The 27044-nt window shown below is 34.9% G+C and overlaps 1 protein-coding gene across 1 annotated transcript; it reads left to right on the forward strand.

The window, feature by feature from the left end:
- Positions 1-1536: 1536 nt before the first annotated feature.
- LOC114754747 (very-long-chain enoyl-CoA reductase-like) lies at positions 1537-4071 on the forward strand. Its single transcript, XM_028943567.1, has 2 exons — positions 1537-1949; positions 3454-4071. Exons 1-2 carry the CDS (start codon positions 1608-1610, stop codon positions 3922-3924), a joined length of 813 nt encoding a protein of 270 aa, XP_028799400.1. The 5' UTR covers positions 1537-1607; the 3' UTR covers positions 3925-4071.
- The last annotated feature ends 22973 nt before the right edge of the window (positions 4072-27044 follow it).

Here is a 27044-nt window from a genome sequence, read left to right on the forward strand (position 1 = left end):
AGATTAAAGAAGTAAGTTGAGTTAGTTATTTATCCTAAATAGGTGTTGTCTTTCCTAAAATAATCTTGCTAGTCAAGTGTATTGACTAGAACTATCATTGTTAGAAGGGTTACTTTAGAAAAAATGTATAAATATGAGAGATAAAGTGGATTGGGGTCTTATATTTAGGATCAAAATAAAAGTCAAACAGGATCTTATATTAAGGTAGTATAAACTTTCAGATGGGTAAAACTTCAATATTTATATTCCTGTATGTTTTGCTTTTCCTATTAAGGACTGCTGTTGCATGAGGTTGCTCAAGTTGTGTTAATTTTTTCGACATGCGTAAATCATATTAATGCCATCACATTCAAAAAGAATTTACTCAATGGTCCCTTTGTCCATTTAAAATTTCGTGACATCTTACAAAACAACGTTGATTCTTCTTCAACCTTTTTCTAGCCCCTCTTTCTTTCTTTGTTTTTTTTTTAAAAAGAAAAACTGATGTGATATTAAATCACTTGAGAGATGTTTGGATATATACAAAACTATGATTTTAAAAGTAGTTTTATAGTATATGAAGTAAATATGTGAAGAAATTTATCTCAATTTACGGAAAAGTGTTTTTCAGAAGTACTTTTGGAGTTAGGCAAATATCCCCTTATTCCCATATCCCCTGGCTTCTGCTACTCTAATTTTATTAGTGGTATAATTTTCTACTTTTTAAAAATTGATCCTTTAATTGAAAACAAACAACAACCAATGCTCCCACCATAAATGTTTATAATCTCGTTTGATAGAATTTCAATTGACGGCTAGACAACCACTTGCCTTCCTGCTTTTATAACAGAAGGTCCCATCCGAATTTATTTTTAGTTGTCCTGTATTTTGGTCTTTTTTGGGTGACCCATCTGGTGTGCTAAGCAGACCGTCCGGATTGGCTAATTGTAGGTATCTCGAAGGGAGGAATAGTTGGTCAGGAGATTTAATGTTTTTCATATCCAAACAGACATCGAACCCCGATCTTAATTAAGGAAGGATGAGCTCTTACCGCTCAACCACACATCTTTAGTTACTTTTATTTTGGTCTTAAATATAAGATCAAATCTATTTTGTCTTTTATATTTATCTTTTTTTTTTCTTCAAAGTAATCTTTATAATAATGGTAGTTTTAGTCAATACATTTGATTAGTAAGGATATTTTAGAAAAGTTAACATCTGTTTATTATAAATAACTAACTTAATTAATTTTTTTAATCTATTTAAATTAGTCAACTAATTTTTATATTAAATAATGAAACTAGTATAATGGATATAAATTGAGATTGACTTGTTAGATTTTATACACATATTAATAATTAAATTATAGTAGTATTATTTCAATCATTATCTCCCTCATTTAAACAATTTAATTACAATTAGATGACTCGTCCTTTGAGCGATGTCCTCATCCGTTTAGCTACGGGTCTACTCTTGCTTCGGTGGAGTAATATGAACATAAACCTTCCGTTTCAAATTCAAGTTGTGCCATAAATGCGTCAATCTGTCACGCGCATTACTTCTCTTCCAGAAGATAGAAGAAGAACCACACACAGAAAGAAAGTAGAAGCGGGTGGGTGAGGGCGACCATGGCGATTCCCATACCGTCGGCGCTGCTCAACTTCCTGTTTCCGCCGCCTCCTTCTCTCTTTGTTTCGGCCATGTCGGCGATAAGCTTCGTGTCGCTGGCACGCACTGGCTTTGACGAAATCAAAGGAAAGCATTTGCAGTATTCCAAATTCTGGAATACAGATTCCTCGAAGACGAAGAAGAAGAAGATTCAGTTGTCCGGTAGATCGGGGATGCTTCTGCTCTATACTCCGGCGTTTCTTGCCGGCGCTGCTTCTTTCTTCATCTTCCCACATGAGAGTCTCAGAACAACCTTCCTTCAATCTGCTCTAACACTCCATTTCTTCAAGAGGATCTTGGAGGTAACGCCTTCTCTCACTAAAATTTTGAAATGGTATTGTTGTTCATATCTTGAGAAATGGATGATGTTTGCTAAAAATTTACCGTTCTTATTTAATTTATGTTACACACACCCACTTATATATATATATATATATATATATATATTCTGTTGTGATGTTCGACTGAACCAAATTGATTAAGATTGAACACAATTTAAATAAAGACAGGATGAAAAATCATTTGGGTTCATCTTTTCTTGAAGAGATTTTAGTTTTTATAATCGTATATTATAGTGGAAATTTCAGATTCTGGGTTTCATGCTTGTGTAAGAATTTTGTTTGCATATGGATTAGGAAATCATTAATTAAGGTGAAATGTTACTCACATAATTTTAGATAAAGGAGTTTTTCATTTTTTTTGATTTAATTTTTATAGTTAAACAAAGATATAGTTAGAAAAAAAGTAATAAACTAAACATTGAAACTCAAACAATAAAGCTAACATATATGTCTAGTCCTTTATGTCATTTCATTTTAGTCCCTACTTTCACTTTTTTAATTTTAATACCGTTATTTTGTTTAACAAAAAATGTTGGCTTAGCCGTTAAATGCCAACAAATCCTATTTAAATTTTAATCCCTTAATATAATCAAATGAAAACAAATGTTGTTGTGAAATTTTCCATGTTCAAGGATTATATTAAAATATAAAAATGATTATATTAAAGGGTACTTGTAAATCGCACACCAATAAAGTCTTCCCATAGCGGGATTCGTATTTATGATCTTGTTAGTTATAAGCCGACTCCTTACTAATTGAACCAACTCTTACTGGTATGGAAGTCCGGAGAAAAAAGCAGAGGAAACAGCCGATTCCGACCAACAAATGGGTCCTTGATGGAGACCTGTAATCTGCTTTGAAAAAAATGGCGTACAATTCTATCTGAGCACACACTTACACAGTAATATAGGAAAAACGAAAAAATAGCAGGTAAAGTCCGTTCCTCTCCATGTCAGTAGCATCATTAGCTGCCAGTTCAACATCTTTATTATTTTTTTGGCTACATATAGGTTTTTTTTAGAAGCAATCCTATTTAAGATATTATTAAGTATTAAACATGAACACCTCTTATAACAGAGATTTTAAGCTTGGTTAGTTCTAATGCATATGATTAAAGAAGATGCTTTATGAAAGTCAACACATGTTTGTTACAAATAACTAATTTAACTGATTCTTTGATATTTTCACATTAGTTATTTAGCTGTTATATTGAGAAGTAGATGTAGTATTATTGATTCTGCAATCCCCGTTTCTTAATATCCCCATATTAGTTATCTCATTAATATCTTATTGAGCATCCTTTTCGGCCTTCCTCTACCTCCTCTCAAAGGACTCCATGTAGCACTCTTAAATTTTAATTCTGTGACCATTATACTCTGTTTTATTACTGATTCTGCAATCCCCATTCTTGACTCTGCTTCAGCACATTTTAAAACATGATGTTTTTTGTTTAACTGGTTTCTAGGTTCTGTTTGTTCACAAATATAGTGGGACTATGGTTCTTGATTCTGTAATGCTCATTACGCTGAGTTATTTCCTGTCCACTGCCACTATGCTCTATGCTCAGCACCTCACACTTGGCCTTCCAGAGCCATCCATTGATCTGAAGAATCTTGGGATTGTGTTGTTTCTCATTGGCATTACTGGAAACTTCTATCACCATTACCTTCTTTCTAAATTGAGAGTAAGTGGTGAAAAGGAATATAAGATACCTGAGGGTGGTTTGTTTGGCCTGGTGGTGTGCCCTCACTATCTTTTTGAGATTATTGGGTTTTATGGGGTTTCCTTCATTTCTCAGACTCTCTATGCTTTCTCCTTCACTCTGGGCACAACTTTCTACTTGATTGGAAGAAGTTGTGCAACTAGGGGATGGTACTTATCCAAGTTTGAAGATTTCCCTCAACATGTTAAGGCTATTATCCCTTTTGTTCTCTGAGCTTGAAGTAGTGTGTGCATCATGTATACGACAATATTAGTTTACTTTCAGCAGAATAAAAAAAAAAAAAACTATGTTTCCTTTAAATTTGATTTCATGTTAGTTTTGGTTTTGTACAAAGTGATGTGGGAATAAATCTACTTTTTAGTAGGATGGTATCGCTAACTCAGGGTATCCCAATAAATTTTCAAAAATAAATTAATGAGTTAATAAAATATTATGTTCTAAATAGTATAAAAAGTGATAAAAAGTTAATAATTTTTATGTTTAGGAGAATAGGTAACATTTATCTTTTCGTTGGCTATTAAAATAAGATAAAATTTTCAAATGTTGTGATAAAAATAGTTATATATAGCTCTTTAATCTCATTCCAAAAAGGGGCACGGGATGAAATTTTCAACTCGCGTCCCGCGTCTCATTTCATGAAGAGATAGTTGTTAACAAGTGGGATAGAACATGATAGAATTAGGAACCTCAATGAATTAGAGAAATAAAAGTTCATAGTAAGAAGTAAAAGCTTTAGAAATTTGAGCCTATAACATAAATCTTTTAATCTTTGGAAATTTTCTTTTCCCATATCAAGAAATAGAATCTTTATTTTAATAAAATTATTTTTTGCATATAAAATTACCCTTTAATTATTTTTTTAAAGTATATTTTCACTTCTTTAGTTTTACATGATTTTTAGCCTTTTAATAAAGTATTTTTTTTAAATTTTTTTACCCTTTATAGTACCTTAAGTTTTCATTAACAAAATGAAATGTCAATATCAAAATTTAGATGTTAAAATATTGTTCTATTAAGTTTAATTTAAAAATAATAATAATTGACATAAAGTTATCAATTATGAATTATGATATTATAGTTAGAGTATTGAAAATATACTTAAAAATTAACACTGATATTTAATAGTGGATATTAGGAGCTCTCTCTAAGTGGGAAATCTTTTGAAGGAGATCCGCTCCTCTTATTTGAATGAAACAATTTTTTTAAGAGAGGAACCCCCCCTTCCTTTCTCCTTCCTAGTTCCTACTTTCTTTCTTCCTTTTTTGGATGATAGTCAAAATGATATTAAAAGAAGATAAACTTACATAATTTCTTTATAATATGGACTTTTATAATTAGAAATATGGAATGAAAAGGGAGGGGGTGTCCTACACCTTTTTCTACCTTCTACTTTGAAATTTGGAGGAAAGACGAGAGATACCTTTTTTTAAAAATTAGTTTTAACAATATATTCTCTCACAATAGATAAACTTACACAATCCCTTCATAATATGGACTTAGATAATTAGAAAATATGGAATGAAAAAGGAAGGAGGTCCTACACCCCTTTCTACCTTCTCTGAAATTTTGAAGGAAGATGAAGAATTTTTTTTTTAAAATCAGTTTTAGTAATATACTCTTAGTTCATCTTTGAGAAAACAGTTTTTTGGTATGATTTTCTCTATTTATGAGAGACTTTAAGAAGAGGTCTCTAATTTTTTTATTTATATGTTTTCCTATTTAATCACCCATATTAGTATCATTATCTTTATTATTAAAGTAAATTGTTCAAATAGTAATTTCAGTATTTCTCTCTTCACCGCACATTCTTTCTCTCACATCTGTTTTCTCTAGTAGTATGTTTATTCTTTCTCTTAGGTTCTCTCTTTTTGAATAAAGATATTGTTAGCTATAATTAGTTTTGATGATATCAAATATTAGAGTAAAAAGTTTGTATCAAATATTTATCTCATGTTTTGACTAACTAATATATTTAATGTGATTATCTTATGCAGTTTGGTCAAGAAAAGAAAGGATTTATCATGAGATTAATTCAAAAGAAGAAGAATAGAGATAAAAGAAATAAGAACTTGCAAGATCAAATGAGAATATTACGATTTAAATTCTTATATTTGATATTAAAAGTTACTATGCTTAATAAGAAGTTGGAGTGGCTCAATTAGAAGCAAGGTACTAAAAACCGGACCAATTACTGAACCGGTCGAGACAATGGGTTAAGGGTTAGTGGTTCAGACTGAAGTCAGACCGGTAATAACTAAAAAATATTAAAAAAAATAGTGACAATAGTGTATGAATTATTAATAAATGAAGTTACAAATAATTATTAGATATATTGATAAATCATATCCTTATATACTAGACCGAAGTCCTTTTAATGATTAATTGTGGCTAATTATGTTTAATTAAATTATACTTTATTTTATTATCTATTTTATATTTGTGAGAATTAGTCAGTTAAATAAATATTATAAATTTACTATTTAAGATTTTTGCACATATGTTAAATGTTATTTTATTTTGTGCAAATCTTTAAATTTTAATTGAAGATTAATGATGAAAATTAATTGGATTTAGTTGGAAAAAAATTAATTGGATTTAGGTGAATTAATTTTTATTCTCTCAATTTTTTTTCTTTAGGTGTATTAATATAAATAAGAATTAGGAAGTTTAAGGATAGTTTTGTCATTTTAATTTTAAGATTAGGTTTTGGGGATGTGGTGGGGCCAACACATTAGATTAGAGGGGGAGGAAAGGAAGTATGAAGCGACGGCGAGGAAGGAGAGAGCCAGCGTCGTAGTTACCCAAGGAAAAAAAGTGAAAAGGACGAAGAGGAAGCAGAGTATGAAGCCAGGATGAGATTGGAGAAGCACGCTATCTCAAACTTGCAAGCCTTTGTTGCTCCCTCATTGTTTTGGCCGTCACTTTTAATTCTCGGTCTCACTCTCCCTCATGGTCAGCTTGTCGTAGGTTCCTTGCTTGAGATTTCGTTTAAGGGTCGCTGAATCTCTTTCAAGTAATATTAGGTTGTAGCCTTCAATTTCCGCCTTAATCATGCCTTCCCTCTTCTTTTTCCTCACCACGCCATTGTCGTCTTCAAAGCTTAAAACTAATTTAGACTTTTCGGCCGTTCCATTCGAAGCTCATAGGCTTTGGTCTGATGAAAAATAATAACCCGTTAAACCGCCTAACCCAACGGTTTACCCTGTCTATGACCGATTTACATCGGTTTAGTCCAGTTTGCTCCGGTTTAGGAATCCTCCGGTTTAAGTGACAGATCGGACTGGACAAGTGGCCAGTTCACCGGTTTCCGGTTTGAACCGGCAGGTCCGGTCTGGTTTTTAATACCATGATTAGAAGTTAACATGGCCCAATTGGAAGTTATATCAATATACCTTGAGTTACCCCTCATCTAAACTCAAATATAACTAGATGACATTCACATGTGTTTCTCGAGTACATTTTTGAGTTTCATATTTCTCCAACACATTATCGAGAAATCACATACTATATTATGCTTTATTCTTTAACCAACCCCAACATATGTTTAGTATTTCTATAGTATCTCTTAAACTATAAATTTGTTTGAGGTAAAATTTAATTCATATAAAACTAGACTTAGAACATAGTTCATAGACACCAAAATCAACTATAATAAGTTTTATATGAAGTAGATATTCTGTGAAATATGGTATCAAAGTTTCACATCTTATCCTTGACCTTCAGTTATTGTGATGAAGATATCTTTGAAATTACAAGGAATTTTGGAGTGAGACTTACAACATTGAAAGTAGACTCAAAGAGCTTTCTAGTGATACGTCATTTGTAATATTTGGAGTTGAATTGAAAGATTTATGTTCACTCAAAATTGACCTTTTTTTTTGTTCATATCAAAGTTCAATTGTCAAAGACCAGAAGTTCCATTTTCTACTTTATACTCAAACAAGTTATTGAGCAAAGGCATTATCAAGTCAGTTATGGAGTAAAAGTTTTAAAAAAAGGTGATATCTTTCTAAACTTATATGCTTACTCGAATTCGAATAAGTATTCGAGTTAAAGATAACTTCATCATACTCTGTTTTTCTAATGGAATCGAAATCAAGTATAAATCTTGTTACTCTATGTTGGCGGCAGCACCAAAATTCTCCAAGATCTAGCAGATCTACCTCCTCCTCTATAATGCTAGGCAAACCCTGTTGACAGCAACACCTGCAGAGAACGGTAAATCCGAGTCGTGTCTTACAGACACTGTCCTTAAGAGCTATTCCGCAATTACCGGCAAAGCAAGAAGCGGCACTCCCCAGGATTAAATAGATTCTTCCGGTAAGAACAGGGTGAGCAGAACAGCGAAAGGTAAAAGAACTCAGTAATGCAGAACACCAGAGGAGGGAAGAGAGTTGTCAGAAAGCTCAGAGCACGGCGGTCACACTTTGAACTTCAGTCTCATGCCCCTTTTATAGGCTACGGATCACAATACCATTAGGCACATTTAAACGCGCTTAATGATAATTAACTCATAATTAAATGAGCGGTTTCAAGTAGTAATTAACTTGTTTAATGACTATTTAAGGAGAATAAAGTCTTCGGTTACGAACATTGAAGAGGCATAATTATAATTAAAATTAAAATTTAGATAGATATTTCCAATAAAGTGCCCAGTACCGCATTTGACTCGTGCACAAGGGGATGAGGGGAAATTGCCGGATTTGTCTCCGGTGGCCCATTGTGAGCGTAAGTTCACTCCTCCTCTTGGCCCATTTGGTAGCCCAAGACCACTTATTACTTGGACCCTCACAATCCCAAGCAATGTGGGACTCTTCCTTTGATACACCCATACATAATATTTACAACACTCTAAACATGTTTGATACTTGTGGAAATATCTTAGATCATCTAACAACATGTTTAGCAAGTGATTAAGCAGGGATTGAGCCACAACGGATTGATGATGTTGCTAATCAACTTTTAGTCAGAAGTCTCTAATAGCTAGTTTCAACAGTCATATTCTTCAAGCCGAACGGGAAAGAAGAAGATGAACGGTCAAATACTCAATATCATCTACAAATAGGAGCATTCAAAGACAAAAAAACAAAGAGAGCCTAAGATTGTAACCTCAAAGTGCTGAAATACCGAATCAACAAATCTTCATTTAAAGCTCTAAGAGAATACTCTCTTTCCTTATGCTTCAGAGATTATACACATATAATGGTGAGATAGAAAGGAGAGTTTCATATATGCTTAAGGGTCAGTTATTACTTCTTTGTGGAAGAATTATTTGAGTTTCGTTCTAATAATCAAATTGTAACCTTACAGTATGCAAGAGGAAGTAAATCCTAGTGCAAGGAGGAGTGCTTACCTCGGTGTAAGGTTGTTATGCATTGTAGTGGTTCTCAAGTACCTATGAAAAACTTGAGAGAATTGTAATGGTTCTCAAGTACCCGATTAAAACTTGAGGAAAATATTGGATTAAAAATCTCATGTGGAACCTGGGGATTAGACATAGGTACATGAAAAAACAGAACTAGGATAAATCACAGTTTACACCTTTTCTTTCCTTACCTCTTTATACTTCAAGTCAAACTATTTTACTTCTGTGATTGCGCGTATCTTGTTCATTTTTTTTTCTCTGAGTTTCTTATGGTTTTCACTACATTGCGAAAAAGTTTTTGATTTTAATTTACACCCAATTCCCCCTATCTTAGGTGATTAGCCATTCTAATAGATATTTTTAAAAATAGTTGGTAGAAAAATATGTAGGAGAATAAGAACAACATAATAAAAGTAAGAGAAAAATGTTGAGATAACTAACGATGGAGAGTTCTCATTCACATGTACATACAATCCTTTATATCAAACCTCTATTTATAGGTCTCTAATCCTTCCAAGAGTTACAATTTCATAATGAAAGAATTAATCTATATCATGATACAACATGAAACTATTGAAAGCTATAGCAATGAATGAATATAAGAAAATCATCTATTTGATAGTTATAAGGCATAATGACATTAACCATGAATAGCATCCCAAGAGGTTACGGAGTTGTGAACATCCACTCATCAATCTTTATGACAAAAGTTATTTTTTGGGTTAATATAATTTTTTATTTTGAAAATCTGGTTTCATTTTAGTTTTAATCTTTCAAATTTCAAATTCATGATTTTAGTTTATGAAATTTATTTTCACTTAAAACCTTAGTTGTTAGAGATGTGCGCCAATGTTAAACTCTGCTGAAATATTATAAATAACATTAAAAGTAAAAATGTGAACTCACCAAATGATACTTAACTAGATTTTATATGGATAACAAAAAAAAAAAGTCATAAACAATGATTCAAATTCCTTATCTCTATTTATCTAAAATAATTGTTTTTCTGGTTCATGAAACTTATTTATGACAGAGTGAAAATGATATGAGGTGGATTAAAAGACAGAAATGATAATGAGTTCCCTTGGAATGGCTGCCTAACCATCACTGTCATTCAGATTTAGCACAGTGATTTGCTCAGCCTAATCTCTCCAATTGAAGAGTTAAGACAAGCAATCACATAGTTTCAAGAATATCTTAGCGAAGATTGATTTAATGACACTTCCAATTTCATCCATAGTAATTGTTACAGAAGGATTAATTCAATTAGCTGAATGAAACTGATATCAATTGAATACAATCACATCCCAACTAATCGATTCAGATTCAAGTCATATAAAGTGTATCGAATGAATCCACAGTTCAACCGTTAGAATCGCTAATCCTAATACAAAACAATCCAGCTACAAAATAATTATCTAAATCGAGAATGACAATCATGTAACAAGGTGAACATAGAAGGCTTCCTTTCAAGCTCTCAGCTCAGGTTTCGGCGACCCTCCAAGGAGAATGGATTTAGCTGCACATGGTTATTTGAACAGCTCCATCAAGCCCCACAAACCCAGCCATGGCGACTCTGATGAGAAGAAAGAGGAATGGATGGGAGGCAGAGAGAGAGATGGAGGCGGAGTGAACGAAGTGAAAAAGGAATGGAGATGTGGAGGAAAATGAAGATGGAGCAGGGAGATGATGGAATGAATCGGATCTGGTAGTCCAAAACGAAGTGAAAATGATAGTGCAAAGAAACCCCAAATCTGATTCCTTCTAATCATCAAAACGCACAGCACTATTATGTCCTCTTCTGTCATTTATTTCACTGATCCTTCTTTGCCATTCTGTCAATGTCTTGGTCCTTGGCCATTAACCTTTCTGGTCATTCCTGGAATTTGGGAATTTTTCTAATAAAACCTGCAAAAATCACATAAAATGTTTTAATATCATGTGCTCATCAAATATTCAAGGTTAATTCAATTAACTCATAAAATATACTAACAATCCCTAATAATCTCATAGATTAGCATATAAAAATACTGGTTTATCAAGATCCCTTAGATTCCGTGCTGGTCACCCCTAGTTTTTTAGGGGTTGACAAATTATTGTATTGGGGTCTCAATTACTCTTTAGTTATAGTTATGTGGAGCAGTGACTCTTTTGTAGCGGGGTCTCAATTATTATATTGAACCCGGCATAATCATAATTGAGACGTTACCGAAGGCCTTATAAAAAGTCCTTCCATATCACCAAAATAAACAAAGGTCCTTCCATCTTTTACTCCTCATTGATTATTTACTTAAGCATGAGATCTATATATTAAACTTAACATTTCTTATACTACCTCCAATCCTAATTATAAGACCTCGTTTATAAACTACAAATGAAGTCTTATAATTAGAACTGGAAGTAGAATTTACTCTTATAGCGAAGATGTCTCGGTGTCCAATGTTAGCCAGAAGGACTTGCAGTGGAGGATTCTTGATATAGTATCTACACAGGAACGAAGAAATGTAAACGGTTTGCGTACGTCTTACCTAAATACATGTTTAAGAACAATAGCTTTATAAATAAATTAGTTTGCTTATTGTTTCCCCATAATGTGTATATGATGATTAAGCCGGCGTTGAGAAAGAACATATTTCTCTAAGAAGTATTAAAAATATTTTCTTTTATGGTAGTTAGTCATATTGGTGAAATTTCATGATCAGAAAAAAAAAATTTATGGAGGAGGTGAATGCATGGTTTTTGTATGTTTTATTAGATAAACAGTTGTGTGATTCTAGAAATGCTTGTATATGTATTTTGCATTTCATAGCTTAACTCATTGCGCTCTATTTAAACCTCAATAGTTTTTGGTCTTTCTTAGCATCTTTTCCTGTTATGCAACTCATTCTTCTCTATCGTTGTTGCACCATCCTTGGGATTTTCTTCCCAGAAGTTTTGCTCAATCTTTTCTTCTGCAATGCATGTTGTTCTCGGTGATCTTGATAGAGATTTATTCTCTGAAATATCAGCCATTTTGTACGTGTCACATGTTTTAATTTTTATCATCCATATACATAAGTGTCCAAAGTAGAGGCTTTTAGTGTTGTTGTATATCCCTCAGAAGTCGTGAAGTTTAACGCCAAGTTGCTGATGAGATTAAAGCAGATGTAACTTTCATCAATGAAATTCACTAAAGACAAATAGATTTTTCAAAGTTTTAAGTACACCTACTCATTGCAATCTTATTTACCCGCTTACTGGTGGTTTCTTCCGTCTCTTTTGGCTTCTCTGGTGTAATTTTCTCCATCACCTTTGATATCATTTTTCTCTCCTCAAAGAGTGATTCTAGAATTCTGTCGAGTCTTCAGTTCCTTTGTTGGTTAAACAATTGCATCTGTCGTCACTATTTCTTATGAATATAACCAAGTTCTTGGTGCTTTAGGCTTCATAATGTTGTTCATCTTGCTTGTCATTTTCAGTATAGTCCTTGCTTGAGTCTTCCAAAATTTTCTTGGGCTTTAGTTTGGGTTTCTTTCTCAACCTCATTAATGTCAAAATTGCCTAAGTCTACAATCAGTAGATCTTTTATAGTTAAATTAATTGCAATTGCAATATCTTGCGGAATATTTTTCTTTGCTGTTCATCCTTTTGTTGAACTCAACTAGTGGGAGACTGCCAAAAAAAAAAAAAACAAACAAAGAACGAAAGGAGTTGAAATGTATCAATTTTTAAATCCATTGCATGGCAATATTCTACTTTCTTTTTTAAAACTGATTTTCCCTACTATTAGGTATAGAATTTGGTTCATCTTTCTCTTGTTCTATGATTTTTCTAGAGTGTATTTTGTTCTGTTATCTTTTTCGGTTTTTATCTTGGAGCTCCTATCTTTTCTGGGATCAGGCTACTATTCTCCAAAGTTCATACTTTTGATCATTTTTTTATGCCAAGGTTCTCTCCTTTCTACTTCATGTGTATCTGATTTGGTTATGCTATCCTTAATGGTCTTAGTGAGTCGTGCCTCATTGATGTCTTCTATATTTGTTCCTTTTGTATCTCTGTCTAGGCCGTATAGGAAGCCTGTTGCAAAGTTTCAAATGCTTCTATTGTAACTTGCGACTTCAAAAATAGATTCTTCAACATCATGGACGTATATAATTTCTACAATATTTGTTGTAGAGGCATCTTCCCTATTATCTTTATATTTTAACTTATTGCTTGACGTAATTGATTCAACATTCTTCTGCTCACCATCTGGTATGAGTTCCATACCATCTTTCCTGTTCTATATTTCAGTCAAATTGGGATCTTTAGACTCACTCTCAACGTGTTTGGTAGTTCCTATGCCTTCATCGTTCAATAGAGACTCTATAGCTTCACTAATCTCACTTAAGATTATCTCAATTAATTAGTATTGGTAACTTGTTCCTCACATCCCAAATGAGCATTTTTAATTCTATTTGACTTTGTGTTTCACTTATTTGTGAAACCATATTTCTTTTTCGACACTCTTTAGGGTCACTTCAAATGACGCTCTTTGAGTACTTTAAGATGCTAATCACAGTTGCTGTTGTCAATAGAGATTTTCCCTTCATGAACCCTGACATTGGGTTTCTGAGCGCTAGCAAGCATTGAACTTTTGCCTTGTCATGTTCCATATATGTCATGGCTAGGTTCTTCTATGCATGTATCATTGATGGCTTTAGCTTTGTTCCCTGAACTGGTTCTCGTTCAAATACCTTTTCTGTTGTGACTTTAGAAGAGGGGTTGATTCTGCCAAATTTTCGAATTCTGCTAGGGAACATTTGAATTGCTTCCTAATCAGGCTGTTGTTGATTTTCTTTATTACGGTCCAGTGTTTTGCAATAAAATTTAATAATTGAACATTTATTTCTTCCTGAAGCATTTGTTTTCTCTGTTTTTGTTTCTTTTTCTTGGAGAAGCATTTGATATAACAAAATAGGTGCCGATGTTAATTATATTACAATCTCAAGTCTCATCTAGCATGTGAAGATTTTTGGTCAATTTGATCTCTTTCTTTTCATGATCTCTCCGAGAAACTTGTAATGTTTAGTGCTTTTATTTATTTATTTTTGTGAAAGGTTTTCATGATTTGTTTTAATGTTTTGTTCTCATTATCTAGTATATTCATTCCTTTCACGTGCATATATGCACAAGATTTCTATATACAAAAATAGTTCGAAAACAAATGACCCTACATTCAAGACAGTATTCCTCTGAAGTTCTTTACATGTACCTATTTTCACTTACTTTTTATATTCCTTTTGTAACTTACTAGGAACAGATCAAACAAACTATGGTTTAGTCTATCAACTTGTGACTATTTTGGTGCTACCAATTTAAGTATGACACGAGTTTTCTTATACTATTTAATCTGACAATCATTGACAGTTCAAACAATAGAATTTGAAGAGTAGAAGACTTTCTGCATCTATGACGAGCATAATATATATATATATATATATATTGCTTTAACATGATTTTAGTATAAATAAATATAGACAAACAAATGAAAGACATTTCATATTCCTGCATACAAGTTAAAGGTACCAAATTAGTGAACTGGATGTGGCCACTTGTATCCCCTCAATAAATTAAATACCAAATATAAAAGATTCTGATAGAGCCCAAATTGAAATAATGGAGAAACAACACTGAAATTTGATTAACTCACAATAACCTTCCTCTCAGAAGGGAATGAAGTTACAACATTAAGGAAAACACACTAAAATAGAAAGGTAAATGATGAAGACCATCCCCCTCCACCCCACACTGGCAGTCGAGAGGCCAGAGATTACAAAATGATTCATGCTTCTAGTTGGTTTCCGCACCAGGAGTTACAGGACAATATAAATCAAAAGTGAGGTCCACAGTACCCATAATACCCTTTTGACCGCATGTAGCCTGTTGGTCTGAAACATCCTAAATAATACTCTTCCGATTCTCAATATAGGACCTGATTATTGAATTGATTTTGGTCCTAAATATAAGACCTATTTTTTATATTTATCAATTTTTTTTTAATTATCCCTATAGATCTTCCTTCAACCATAATCAGTAGAAGAAGGAGGGAGGATAATAAGAAAGATGATTATGGTATTTTAAGAAAAACATGTCATATTTCTTATTATTAACTAATTTAATTAACTTTCTTAATTTAATCAAGTTAGTTAAATAGGTCATATATTAAAGACCAGAAGAGTACTTGCTTTCTGCCCTCGTTCTGCAAAATAGTATGATCAACATCCTGGTTATTAAAATCAAACCTCCTTTTTGCATGAAGCTTATGCCTTGCCAGTCAAAAGAGCTTCTATCATTACCCTCCCCTGAAAGCTTCACCTTGTCCTCAAGGTGAGAAGCATAAACAGAAGTTGGATCATGAGTTGTGTGTGTGGTTGTCGTCCAAAAATATTCAAACTTCTGTAAGTATGAAATCAGATTCTCCTGTATCAAAAGGTTTTCTTCAAACACAACTATTCCGGCCAATTCAACTGCTTCAATAACCATGCTATTTTTCACCTACCCCTTGGCACTAGCCGCAACTTCTACACTGAAGAGCTGAGCCTCATAACACGCATTAGTTCAAAAAGGGTTCTAATTTTATTGCACCAAAAGAACTTGGAAGCAGAACAAAATGATTAGTATACACCGCACCTCCATTTTTTTTTTTTTTTTTCATTTTCCTCTGCTGCATTCTTTGAAAATCCAAACACGTGGGTATTAGCGCAGATATCCACACCATGAGTGCTGTAAGTTCTGTTAACAGGGAGACGAGTGGTCTCTGCCTTCGTATCTTCTACTTGGTCTGGTTTTTTGTTGTTTTTCACTGGCGTCGCCGAGTCAGGGGCGAAGGACGGTGGCTTTGTTCTTGCGTCTATGGCGCTTGTCCCTGTCTTCTTCATATTTTCTGCATAGTTTGGGCATGTGCGTGATGCATGAAAGGTCAGAAAGGGCTGCTACATATTTGGGCCCAATTGTGGGTCGTTAGTTTCGTACAACCCTAAATGCCTCTACGCCCTCGCCTGGTTGTGGTGACCGTTGTTGGTGTTGGAGATGCCGGATTCTCATGTCTACGGCGCATGTCTCGTCTCGAATCTCTACACCATCATCGTCTTCAACTTTTACTCGGTCTTTCCACCGCTTATCATATTCCCACCGTCGTTCCTGAACCCTCTCATCATCCCATAATCTCTTACTCGGTTCGTCTATTGTAACACTAAGGCTTTTTAAGCCAAATACTATAAATAGTAATATTAATTACCAAGATACTATACTATGATGTACAAAAAAAAAAGATACTATACTATGAAAATTATTTATCATGATGCTGCATCCAAAGTTGAAGGCAGATGTGATTTTAAAAATACACATTCTTCTTTAAAAGAGCGAGTCCTGCACTTTCACTTTTTTAAAATATCTTTTTTTTAAAAATAAAAGTGTTGGCAGGGGTAGCCTGCCGCCTAGTCCCTGTGGTCCCCTTTTTGCGCCTCATCCCACTCTCTTCATATTTTTATCACCTTCTTTTTGAGTTCACTTCAATTTTGTGTTTCAAACCAAATAAGTCAGTCTATAGCTTTTCCTCAAAAACATGCCACAACAGGCTCTAACTTCTCGTTCTCCTCAATGGAGTTGAGGAAAAAATACTTCGCCACATGAAAGAGGCCTACACAGGAATCGAGTAGTGTTCTGTACCACTTTTCATCCTTCACTATCTCCAAACTTGTACATTCATTCTGCCAATGTTCTCTCTTGTTTGGTAACTCATTTGGAAGGGGTTGGTCAGTGGAAAGGTATTCGAATATGTCGAAAGGCAATGCCTATCTCTCATCTTCTCTATGCAGATGACTCCCTTTTTCCTCAAAGGATTTGACCAGAACATTGCTGCAATTAAATTTGCCCTTAACACTTATTGTTGCTGGTCAGGACAAGAAATTAGCCATGCTAAATCCACTCTAGCATTCAATCCTACCATGAATCACTACAGCAAAAAGAGGTTCTCTTAGACTCTAGGCATCCACTTTTCATCTAGGTTAGGTAAATATCTAGGTACTTGGATTCATCCAGGAAGGCAAAAGAAACCAATCTATCTCAAGCCTCTTGGCTAACTCATCAAATCGGTTCTCTTGGCTGCTAATCTGCACATTCTCTCTTGCATCAAATTACCACAACATATATGTGACAAAGTGGATGGTCTTTGTATTAATTTTTTTTTTTGGGTGCAAAGGAAGGGAAGAATCAAATTAATAAAGATCTTCTTTTTCACCCAGTTGATCAAGGGGGGCTGGGCATAAGACCTACTAAATGCATCAATCAATCCCTGCTTGCTAAACATGTTTGGTGCATACTCTCTATGGAACCCTCTAACATTCTGACTCTAAAAATGAAAATTAAATACGTGGATTTATATAATAAGGACCTGCTTTTGAAGCCTTATAATGCTTCTTGGATTTGGAAAGGTTTGCTTGATAACTCTGGTCTTATAGTTGATCATCTTCACTGGAATATTTCCTCTACCTCTTGTATCCCTCTTAACTACCACCGGTGGTGGCCTATGCAATCGAGATCCTTTTTACTTCTTAGCATTCAATTTGCTCAAGGTTAACACTACTACAATGAAGACTTTTTACTTCTGTTTTGGATGACTTTTTACGTCTGTTTTGCAGGGGACATGAAAAGAAGGGACATAAAAAGTATCCCCTTTTTACTTCTGTTTGGAACGGACGAGAATTAACGTCTGTTTGCGAAAACAGACGTGAATTCACGTCTGTTTCTTTTAAAACAGACGTGAATTCACGTCTGTTTTAAAATAACAGACGTGAATTCACGTCTGTTTTGGGAAACAGACGTGAATTTACTCTGTTTTTTTTAAAAAAGATTCAGTTCGTATATACTGCTTCTCCTACAGCCACAATAGCCATAATAGCCACTTTCCAGCAAGTTGAAATAGTATGAACCAGTCAATATTTTCAGCCAAGACATATCAACATCATAACTTCATCTATATAGACACATTAATTAACTAACTAGTCAAAAAAGAAGAACAAATTACAAAAGTCAATATTGATCCTATTGTCTCTAAACATAAACTTGCTCAATCCCTGGACCACAATTCTTGAAGCAGTTGCTGTGCCAAAAGGTCTCGGATGAAGTTAATGTCATCAATAGTATATGAACAATCATTATCAAAAATCTGTAAATTGACAAATGAACAAATTTAAACATAGGAAGAAAATAAAATAAGTAACAATTCAATTTAAAAATTCAACTATTACAAAACTAAAATTATATTTACTTACCTCATCAAATTTTGTAATACATCCGCTCTCAATAATCTCAAACATATAACGGATAATGTAATATCCGCACTCTGTTGGCCCTTGTTGCTTAGCACACTGCAAATCACAAGGAAATGATAATCCAAATTCATATATAAAATAACTGCCATCAATGAAAGAACTTCAATTTAAAGTACTCACACTAGGATATACCCAAGTTGTTGAGCCATTTTTCCCGGAACGCTTCCCACCGGTTATATAATAAGTCTTTAAAGCCCTATAAGCAAATGAAAGCACAAGTTAAATAATTTATATTGAAAACAAAATTATTGATCTACATTAAGGTACTTACGTGTTGAAAACGCCCCTCATCTCACTGCTTGGACGACGACCCAAGGGATCAAACCAGTAGATGACATTGTCAATGGGACAAGAAACACACAAACTCCAATGACAACTGCATCATAGAGTAAGACTTATACATTACTGGATATCACAATAATTCTTAACAATTTAAGTATGTATAAATAAATATAATTAAGCTACTTGCCCTTCAATAATTGGTGCCAAATAACAAGGTAATTTAGTGTCTCCAATCGTATTGCCCACATATCTGATTCTCCTATCTAGTGGGTTGTACTTCTTCTGGACACTTGCAGGGCATAAATATCCATACAAATTTCTCTTCTCCATTGATGACATGCATTTGTTATGGAAGAAGCTATCATTGAATTGAAATAAGATAATTATTAGTATGTGAAAGTAAGAGATTAGAAATTTAAGTTAGAAATGAAAAAGTAAACTTACATGATTGCTAATTGAACCCATGCTATGTCCAACTCCTTCAAGGATAACAAATCCCTGATGTCTTTGTTGTCAAGTCCAAAGAAATATGATTTTTCTTCACCCACAATCCCTACAAGCATCTTTATGTCGACCTTGTTAATTGTTTTATATTCCTCATATAATTGTGCCAAGCAGGGATATCTATTAACATCTTCCTGGTCCTAATGAAACATCAAATAAACATAATAAGTATTATAAGTATTATGTTAAAAAAATGCACACAGTATAGAATAACATTTTCTTACCATCACAGGTATTATCTCCTCATCAACAAGGTGTCTAGGCCAAAGAATGAAAGTTCCAATTGCCTGACCTAACTTCACAACTTCAGCAGTCGGGAATGGCACATCCGCACCTGTCTCTCCCTCTCGAACAGTCGTAACTGTAACCCTCGCTTGGTCCTCTTGAATATGTTGGTGATGGATAGTGCTCCCTTGATTGTAGAGGAGAGCGTCAGCAACAACACGCATCCTTGGGACCTCTAAACGAAGACAACAAGGTTGTCCAAAGTCCGGCGTGGGACTACTAGGATCATGCTCTCCCAATGCCCCCGGTGGATTACAACTGTTTTTAGTGCTAGGAAAGACGGGGGAATCCTAAATGAGAGAAATGCAAGTATTAAATTAAATTAAAAAAACGTTGGTAAAACTCAACATTAATTTAAGTGAAATTGATTACAAACCTGGGATGTGCATTGTTGTTGAACTGTCCCAATTTGCATGCTAGAGACCATAGATTTCATCTCATCACGAAGCTCAGCCATAAGCTCTTTTCGAAGTGACTGGCGTAACTGGGCCTCAATCTTGACCTCTAGCTCAGATTGGAGCTCATCACGAACTTGGTCTCGAAGTTTAGCTATCATCTCATCAGTGGGTTGACTTCGTAGAGAAGCTCGTGAAGTTTGTCCAAAATATTGGGTAAGACCAACTGTCCTCCCTTCTCCTCTAACGCGTCCGGGGTGATCAGGCTTCCCAATCGCTGTCGCTAAAATGTCCATCCTTCCACTCGGACTAAATGAACCTTCACTGCTTTGCTCTTCAAGTACCTCCTATAACATTTTAAGTATGATAAAAAATTAATGACAGTATAATAGAAAATTAATGATAAAATATAAGGAATATTACCATAAGTTAAAGTTATTTGATGTATACAACTTACAATTTTTTTAGCAATCTCAGCAACTGCTGGATTAATATATTGACCCTTCTTCATCCTTGCTTCCTTCCATTTTCTATGACGTGGAGGAGGAGGTGGGGTCTGAACAACGATACTAGGATCAGATTTTGCAGCTTCCTGCATCGCCTTAAAGTCATCCTGCATGATCCTCTCCTCAAGCATCTTGTAACCTCCACGGGATAAATAGTGCGGATATAAATTTTTAGCTTGCCTTTCTTTATTCATCGCACTTAATTCCTGTGGAAAAGAAAACAAAGTAAATTGAGTAAGTGAAGTAAATTAAATCAATGACTTTGCTTTATAAGGCAATGTACCTGAAATTTAGGATCATGCCGTGATGCCACAAACCTCCTCCAATCATCTGGATCAAGGAAGGAGTATTTTTCGCACGGATCATCATCTTTCCTAGGCCCTCGTACATACTGGCTCGTGAGTGTGTGCTTAAAATCTTTCCAGCGCTGACGAACTTGCTGCAACAAATGCTTTTTCATTTGCTCAGTACGAGGGATGTCATACGTTTGCTGCAAAGAAAAATATATATGTTTGAGTTTAAGATCTTAGTTATAACTATATTTACAATAAAACAAATGAAATAAAATTAGAAAGTGACATACCAAAATATATTCCCAAATCCTATCCTTCGTCTCCTTAGAAATTGACTTCCAATTAGGCCATAGAATATTGACTTTGCTTCGGGCAACGGAGCCTATATAGCTAATGAATCTGTCCTTCTCTTCACCAATTGGATTCATATTGGCATCAAAATCCACATGCTTCTTCTGAATACGACCATGACGTACTGCTAACTTTGGTAGCCTTGTACTACCTCTAACCTTCCTTCCTTCCGGCTGATTGACATCATCGATGTCATAATCCTCCTCCATATTGGCATCAAAATCCTCCTCCATGTGCCTGTTGAAAAACCAAAATTAGATAAATAAGTAAATTATAGTGAAATGTATTAATATATAAATAATATCAAGTACATTGCAATGAAATAAATGAAAGAAAATAACACAAGGTACGTTGCAAAATTACATTACTTAATCTGACTTTATGCATTGTCCCATATCCCTTCACAATGATCATCTCTTGCAGCATATTCATCATTATCTACCAATTCTACTTCACTTGGTCTAGGCGGATTTGAAGCAAAAGGTGGTGTCTCATCAAGATTCATGGTAGGATCACTGTCCTTCTGCTTTTTACTTTGAAGGACAATAGACAATTTTTTATTTGCTGGATCAGTAACATAAAATACTTGTTTTGCCTGGCTTGCTAAAATGAAAGGCTCATCTGCATAACCAACCCTGCCAAGATCAACTAATGTAAATCCAAATTGTTGATCTATTTCAATACTGTTGTTGTTGACCCATTTACATTTGAAGACAGGAATCTTGAAATTGGTGTAGTTTACCTCCCATATCTCTTCAATAACTCCATAATAAGCCATAGATGCCAATTTGGGGTTTTTATCTTTCGAACTCGAAAAATGCATCGCTTCAGCAACCACCATTACCCCACTATTCTGCACAGTACTTTTGTCATCTTGAGCTTTTGTGTAGAAGGAATATCCATTTATGTCGTATCCACTCCAAGTGATAACTTCAAAACAAGGACCCCAAGCTAACCATTTTATTGTATCAGATACATTGGCCTCTCTCAAAACTTTTTCACTGAACCATGTTATAAATGTTTTGTTATGCTCATTTGCTATCTGCATATCACTTTTCTTTGGATACTTCTCTTTTAAACTTTTTTTGTGATCATCTAAATACGACTGCACTTCTTCCATATTATTCAATATGTATAAGTGCGCTTGTAACACTTCTTCACGACCCATACTCTTTACCTTCAACCCCCTGATTCCTTTACTTGTACCGTTTTCATGCCGAGATGGTGTCTTAGCTATAGATAGATATGTTTTGCAAAATTCCATAGCCTCTTCCGCTACATACCTTTCAACAATTGATGCTTCAGGTCGATAAGGATTTTTAGAATAATTTTTTAAGACTTTCATGTACCTCTCAAATGGATACATCCATCTTAGAAAAATAGGACCGCAAAGCCTTATCTCCCTCACTAAATGAATGATCAAATGCACCATGATGTCAAAAAATGCTGGGGGAAAGTGCATTTCTAGTTGAGACAAGATAACATAACCCTCATTTTCCAATTCATCCAATTTCTCTATGTCAATGACTTTGCTACAAATAGCATTGAAGAAGATACATAATCTAGTTATAGTGCTCCTCACATCATCTCTCATTGTGCCTCGAATAGCTACGGGTAATAGTTGTTGCATCAGTACATGATAATCATGAGACTTCATTCCCACTAACTTCAAATCATGCATTGAGACAAGCCTTTTCACATTAGAAGAATACCCCTGGGGCACCTTGATGTCATGCAAACACCGACACAAGCTTGTTTTTTCGACTTTAGACAATGTGTGGGCCGCAGGTTCCATATAAGCCCGCTTACCACCCTCTCTCAATTGTGGATGTAAGCGCTCTCGAATGCCCATTTCAGCCAGATCAAGTCTTGCATTAATTCCGTCTTTAGTTTTTCCGGTATGTGCAAAAGAGTACCGATAAGACTATCACACACATTTTTTTCCACATGCATCACATCGATACTGTGTCTTACATCAAGACTGCGCCAATATGGAAGATCAAAGAAAATAGACCTCTTCTTCCATATGTTTTTCTCACTTGCAGCTTTTTGAGTCTTACCGAAAATGACATTGATTCTTTCAACTCGCTGGTAAACTTCCTCTCCAGTTAATGCCTTCGGAGCCATGCCATGCTCTGGTGAGCCATTAAAAACCTTTTTCAATCTCCGGTATGGGTGGAACCGATCAAGAAACCTCCTGTGACCGAGGTAAACTGTCTTCCTTCCGTGCTTAAGTTGGTGGAAGTATGTGTCTGCTTCACATATAGGACATGCTTTATGCCCCTTCACACTGTATCCTGATAGATTTCCATATGCAGGAAAGTCATTTATCGTTGTAAAGATCATGGCACGCAACTTAAAGGACTCCTGCTTGTATGCATCAAACACATCCACGCCTTCTTCCCACAACATCTTCAAATCTTCAATTAAAGGTGCCAAGTAGATATCGATATTGTTTCCTGGTTGTTTCGGTCCTGAAATCATCATAGAAAGCATCATGTACTTGCGCTTCATACATAACCAGGGAGGTAGGTTGTAAATCACCAACAGTACTGGCCATGCACTATGTGTGCTATTAAGAGTACCGTAAGGGTTGATTCCATCTGTACAAAGCCCAAGGCGAAGATTTCTTGGTTCAAGACCAAATTCTGGAAACATTTCATCTATTTTCTGCCATTGAGGAGAATCAGCAGGGTGCCGAAGATATCTTCCATCTGATATTCTCTCATCAAAATGCCATCTTAACTTCTTCGCTTCTGTTGCATTAGCAAATAAGCGCTTAAATCGTGGTATTATCGGAAGATACCATAACACCTTCAAAGGTTGCCCTTTACTTGTCTCGTCACCATCATAGTTACCAGCACAGTCCATGTTCTTTTTCACCTTGAATCGTGAAGTTTTACATTTTGGGCACTCACGTAGACCAGCATACTCTTTTCTATATAATACACAGTCATTAGGACAAGCGTGTATCTTTTCATAGCCCATACCCATCCGAGACAAGATTTTCTTTGCTTCATACACACGATTTGGAAGAACGTTATCAATTGGAAGCATATCACTAATCAATTGAAGCAACTCTGTGAAACTTTTGTCAGTCCACCCATTATTTGCTTTTAAACTGAACAATTTCAATACAGCTGTCAATCGTGTATACTTAGAACACCCAGGGTACAAAGGCATCTCTGCATCACTCTTCAAGTTATCATTTGCATGTGATTGCACAAAGAACTCTACCCCTACATCACGAATCATATCGCTCATTCTATCATTTACATCATCCATATCTTCCTCTTCTTCGAGTATTGAACTTGTTCCTACTTCACCATGCCATATCCATTTTGTATATCGAAGATTTATACCATCACAAAGCAGGTGATCTCTAATATCATCAACACTTAGTCGCCTCTCATTTAAACACTTGACACAGGGACAAAAATACATTCCGTTATTGCTACGAGCATTCTGTTTAGCAAATTCAATAAATCGTTCTACTCCGTTCTCATATTCATCACTTGTTCTTAAAGCATTCATCCAACTATGATCCATTCTGTTACTACCTAAGGAATTATAAACAATTTAATTCCATTCAGCACAGTCCCAATAAACATTAACCAAATTCAAAACTAATGATATCAATTGAATCCGATTCATTCCAATTACAACATAAATCATGCCAATTCCAAGCAAATGATTTCAAACTTCAAATCTATTACCCAATCAATGTAAACAAATTTTAACTTATCTAAATGCAATTTTTTCATTAATCATTTAATGTATACCCAATCCTTAATCTAAATTCAACACATATAGCAAACTATCTAATGCAATCCCTCTTAGGCATTTTAACAAACACCTTGTATGCATTATTTTTCTAACAAGATTAACAAGGCTTGAAATCATTAAAATTTCTACCCAATCAATATATACAAATTTAAAACTATCTAAACACAATTCTTCAGCAAAAATTTAAACAGCAACCTCAGAAACCAATTCAAAACTCCTCAACCTACTCAAACCCACCGTACAACACACTAAAATGCAACGGTTGAATGAACTTACCTTCACCGTTCTGGCGTGCCTTCGAATCAACGGCCTACAGAGAGGACGACGACGGTGAGCTGCTGTGCGTGTGAGCTTCACGGCTTCAACGGCGAGCTGCTACAACACGGCTACTGCAGAATGAGCGACACAATGGAGGGAGTCCGGCTACGGCCTTGAAGAGCTGAAACCAGGGGGAGAGACCGAAACAAGTTGAAATAGCTCACGGCTACTTCACGGACAAGAGGAAAATGAGAGGGAGAGACCGATCGAAACTGAAAGTTGGGTGCGAGATAGCTGCGAGCTGGAGTTCTTCGATCGCACGCGGTACATATGCAAATCTGATAGATAACTACACTGATGCGAGCTGCGCTAGCTGCGGGCAAATTTTTTTTAAAAATGAAGCCCCTTCACGTCTGTTTACTTAGAAACGGATGTGAATTCACGTCTGTTTTGGGTCAACGGACGCGAATTCACGTCTGTTTTGGGTCAACGGACGTGAATTCACGTCTGTTTTGTTTAAAACAGACATGAAGTCTCTTCTGTTTTGCAAAACAGACATAAATGAGGGAGGTAAATAACACATTTTGTTGTAGTGTAAAGATCTCTTACTGTATACTTGCTTCAAATGGAACCCCCACCAATGGAACCTCCCTCTTCTTAAGTCTCTTTACTCTGAGAATGATATCAAAGAAATCCTTTCAATTCCAATTCTAAGCATTTTATAGTTTGATTCTTTTTGATGGACTGCTAATGGGTCTTTATATTGCAAGAGATGGGTTCAAAATCCAACTTTGTAATTCCTTGCAACTCCAATACCAAAATGACAATTTTTGGAAATTTCTTTGGTCCCTGTCACTTCCTTTGAAATTCTTCTTTTTCATGTGGAAATTACTAAACAAAGGCCTACCAATGAATGATATCCTGAACTTACATCATCTCTCTGCTACCACACACTGTGTGTCCAAAATCTTTGGACCATCTATTCATCTTCTGCCCTTATGTTAGAGCCTTGTGGTTTAGATGTTTGCCAATTAGGATAGAAGCATCAACCTTTGGTTCATTTCTTCCCTAGCTTAAAGCAATAATGATGAGGCTTTCTCATGATAACCTTGAGTTCCTTCTCAAGGACATCATCACTGTTCTAAATATAATATGATGGAAGCGTAATCAAGCCTTACATGAAGGAAAGATTGATCAACCCATGAAGGTTATTAAAGAAATCTAGGGTTGGAGGGCATACCTTGAAATGGCTTTTTCCTCTTCACTTTCATCGATGGAACAAAAGGAAAGTCTTGCTGCTACAGAATATGCAAATTTCTCCTTGCCTAATAAAGGATGGACAGTACTTTTGTCAAAAAAGAAATGCAGAAGGAGCTCTTCTTTGTCTACTATTGTATTATTTAGAGGAAACCCCATCCAAGGTTTCTTCTGTCGTCATTCTTTTGTCAATCCTCAGACCTCTCTTTGTCTTTGAACTATCTTGCTTTGGATTAATAAAAGGGGCAAACAATGGGTTATGACTGCTCTCAGCTTCAACTTGTCTGTTTTTAGAGGAAACTAGTTGATTTAACACAGCTTTAGAAGATTGTAGTGGAGGGGCTTGAGCATGAAGTTAAACTTCTTTTACGTCATTTTAATAAAGTAGATTGCGTAGTTAGCAGAAACCTTAATCTCTTTGCTTCATTCTCTTATTTTGCTTTTCCATTTCTTAGTTGCAGCTTGTAGACCTTTTAAATCTTAAATGATTAATCATTTTTTTTTCAAAAAAAAAAAAAAAGACGCCCTAGGATCTCACTGTTTTGATGCCAAAATGAGAGAGCCCAAATAGAAATAATGGAGAAGCAACACTGAAATTTGATTAACTCACAATAATCTTCCTCTCAGAAAAGAAAGAAGTTACAACAATAAGGAAAACACACTAAAATAGAAAGATAAATGATGAAGAGAGATTATCT

Source organism: Neltuma alba, unplaced genomic scaffold, assembly GCF_004799145.2.
Source record: "Neltuma alba isolate B1F8T4 unplaced genomic scaffold, ASM479914v2 tig00010187_pilon, whole genome shotgun sequence".
NCBI classification, from domain to species: domain Eukaryota; kingdom Viridiplantae; phylum Streptophyta; class Magnoliopsida; order Fabales; family Fabaceae; genus Neltuma; species Neltuma alba.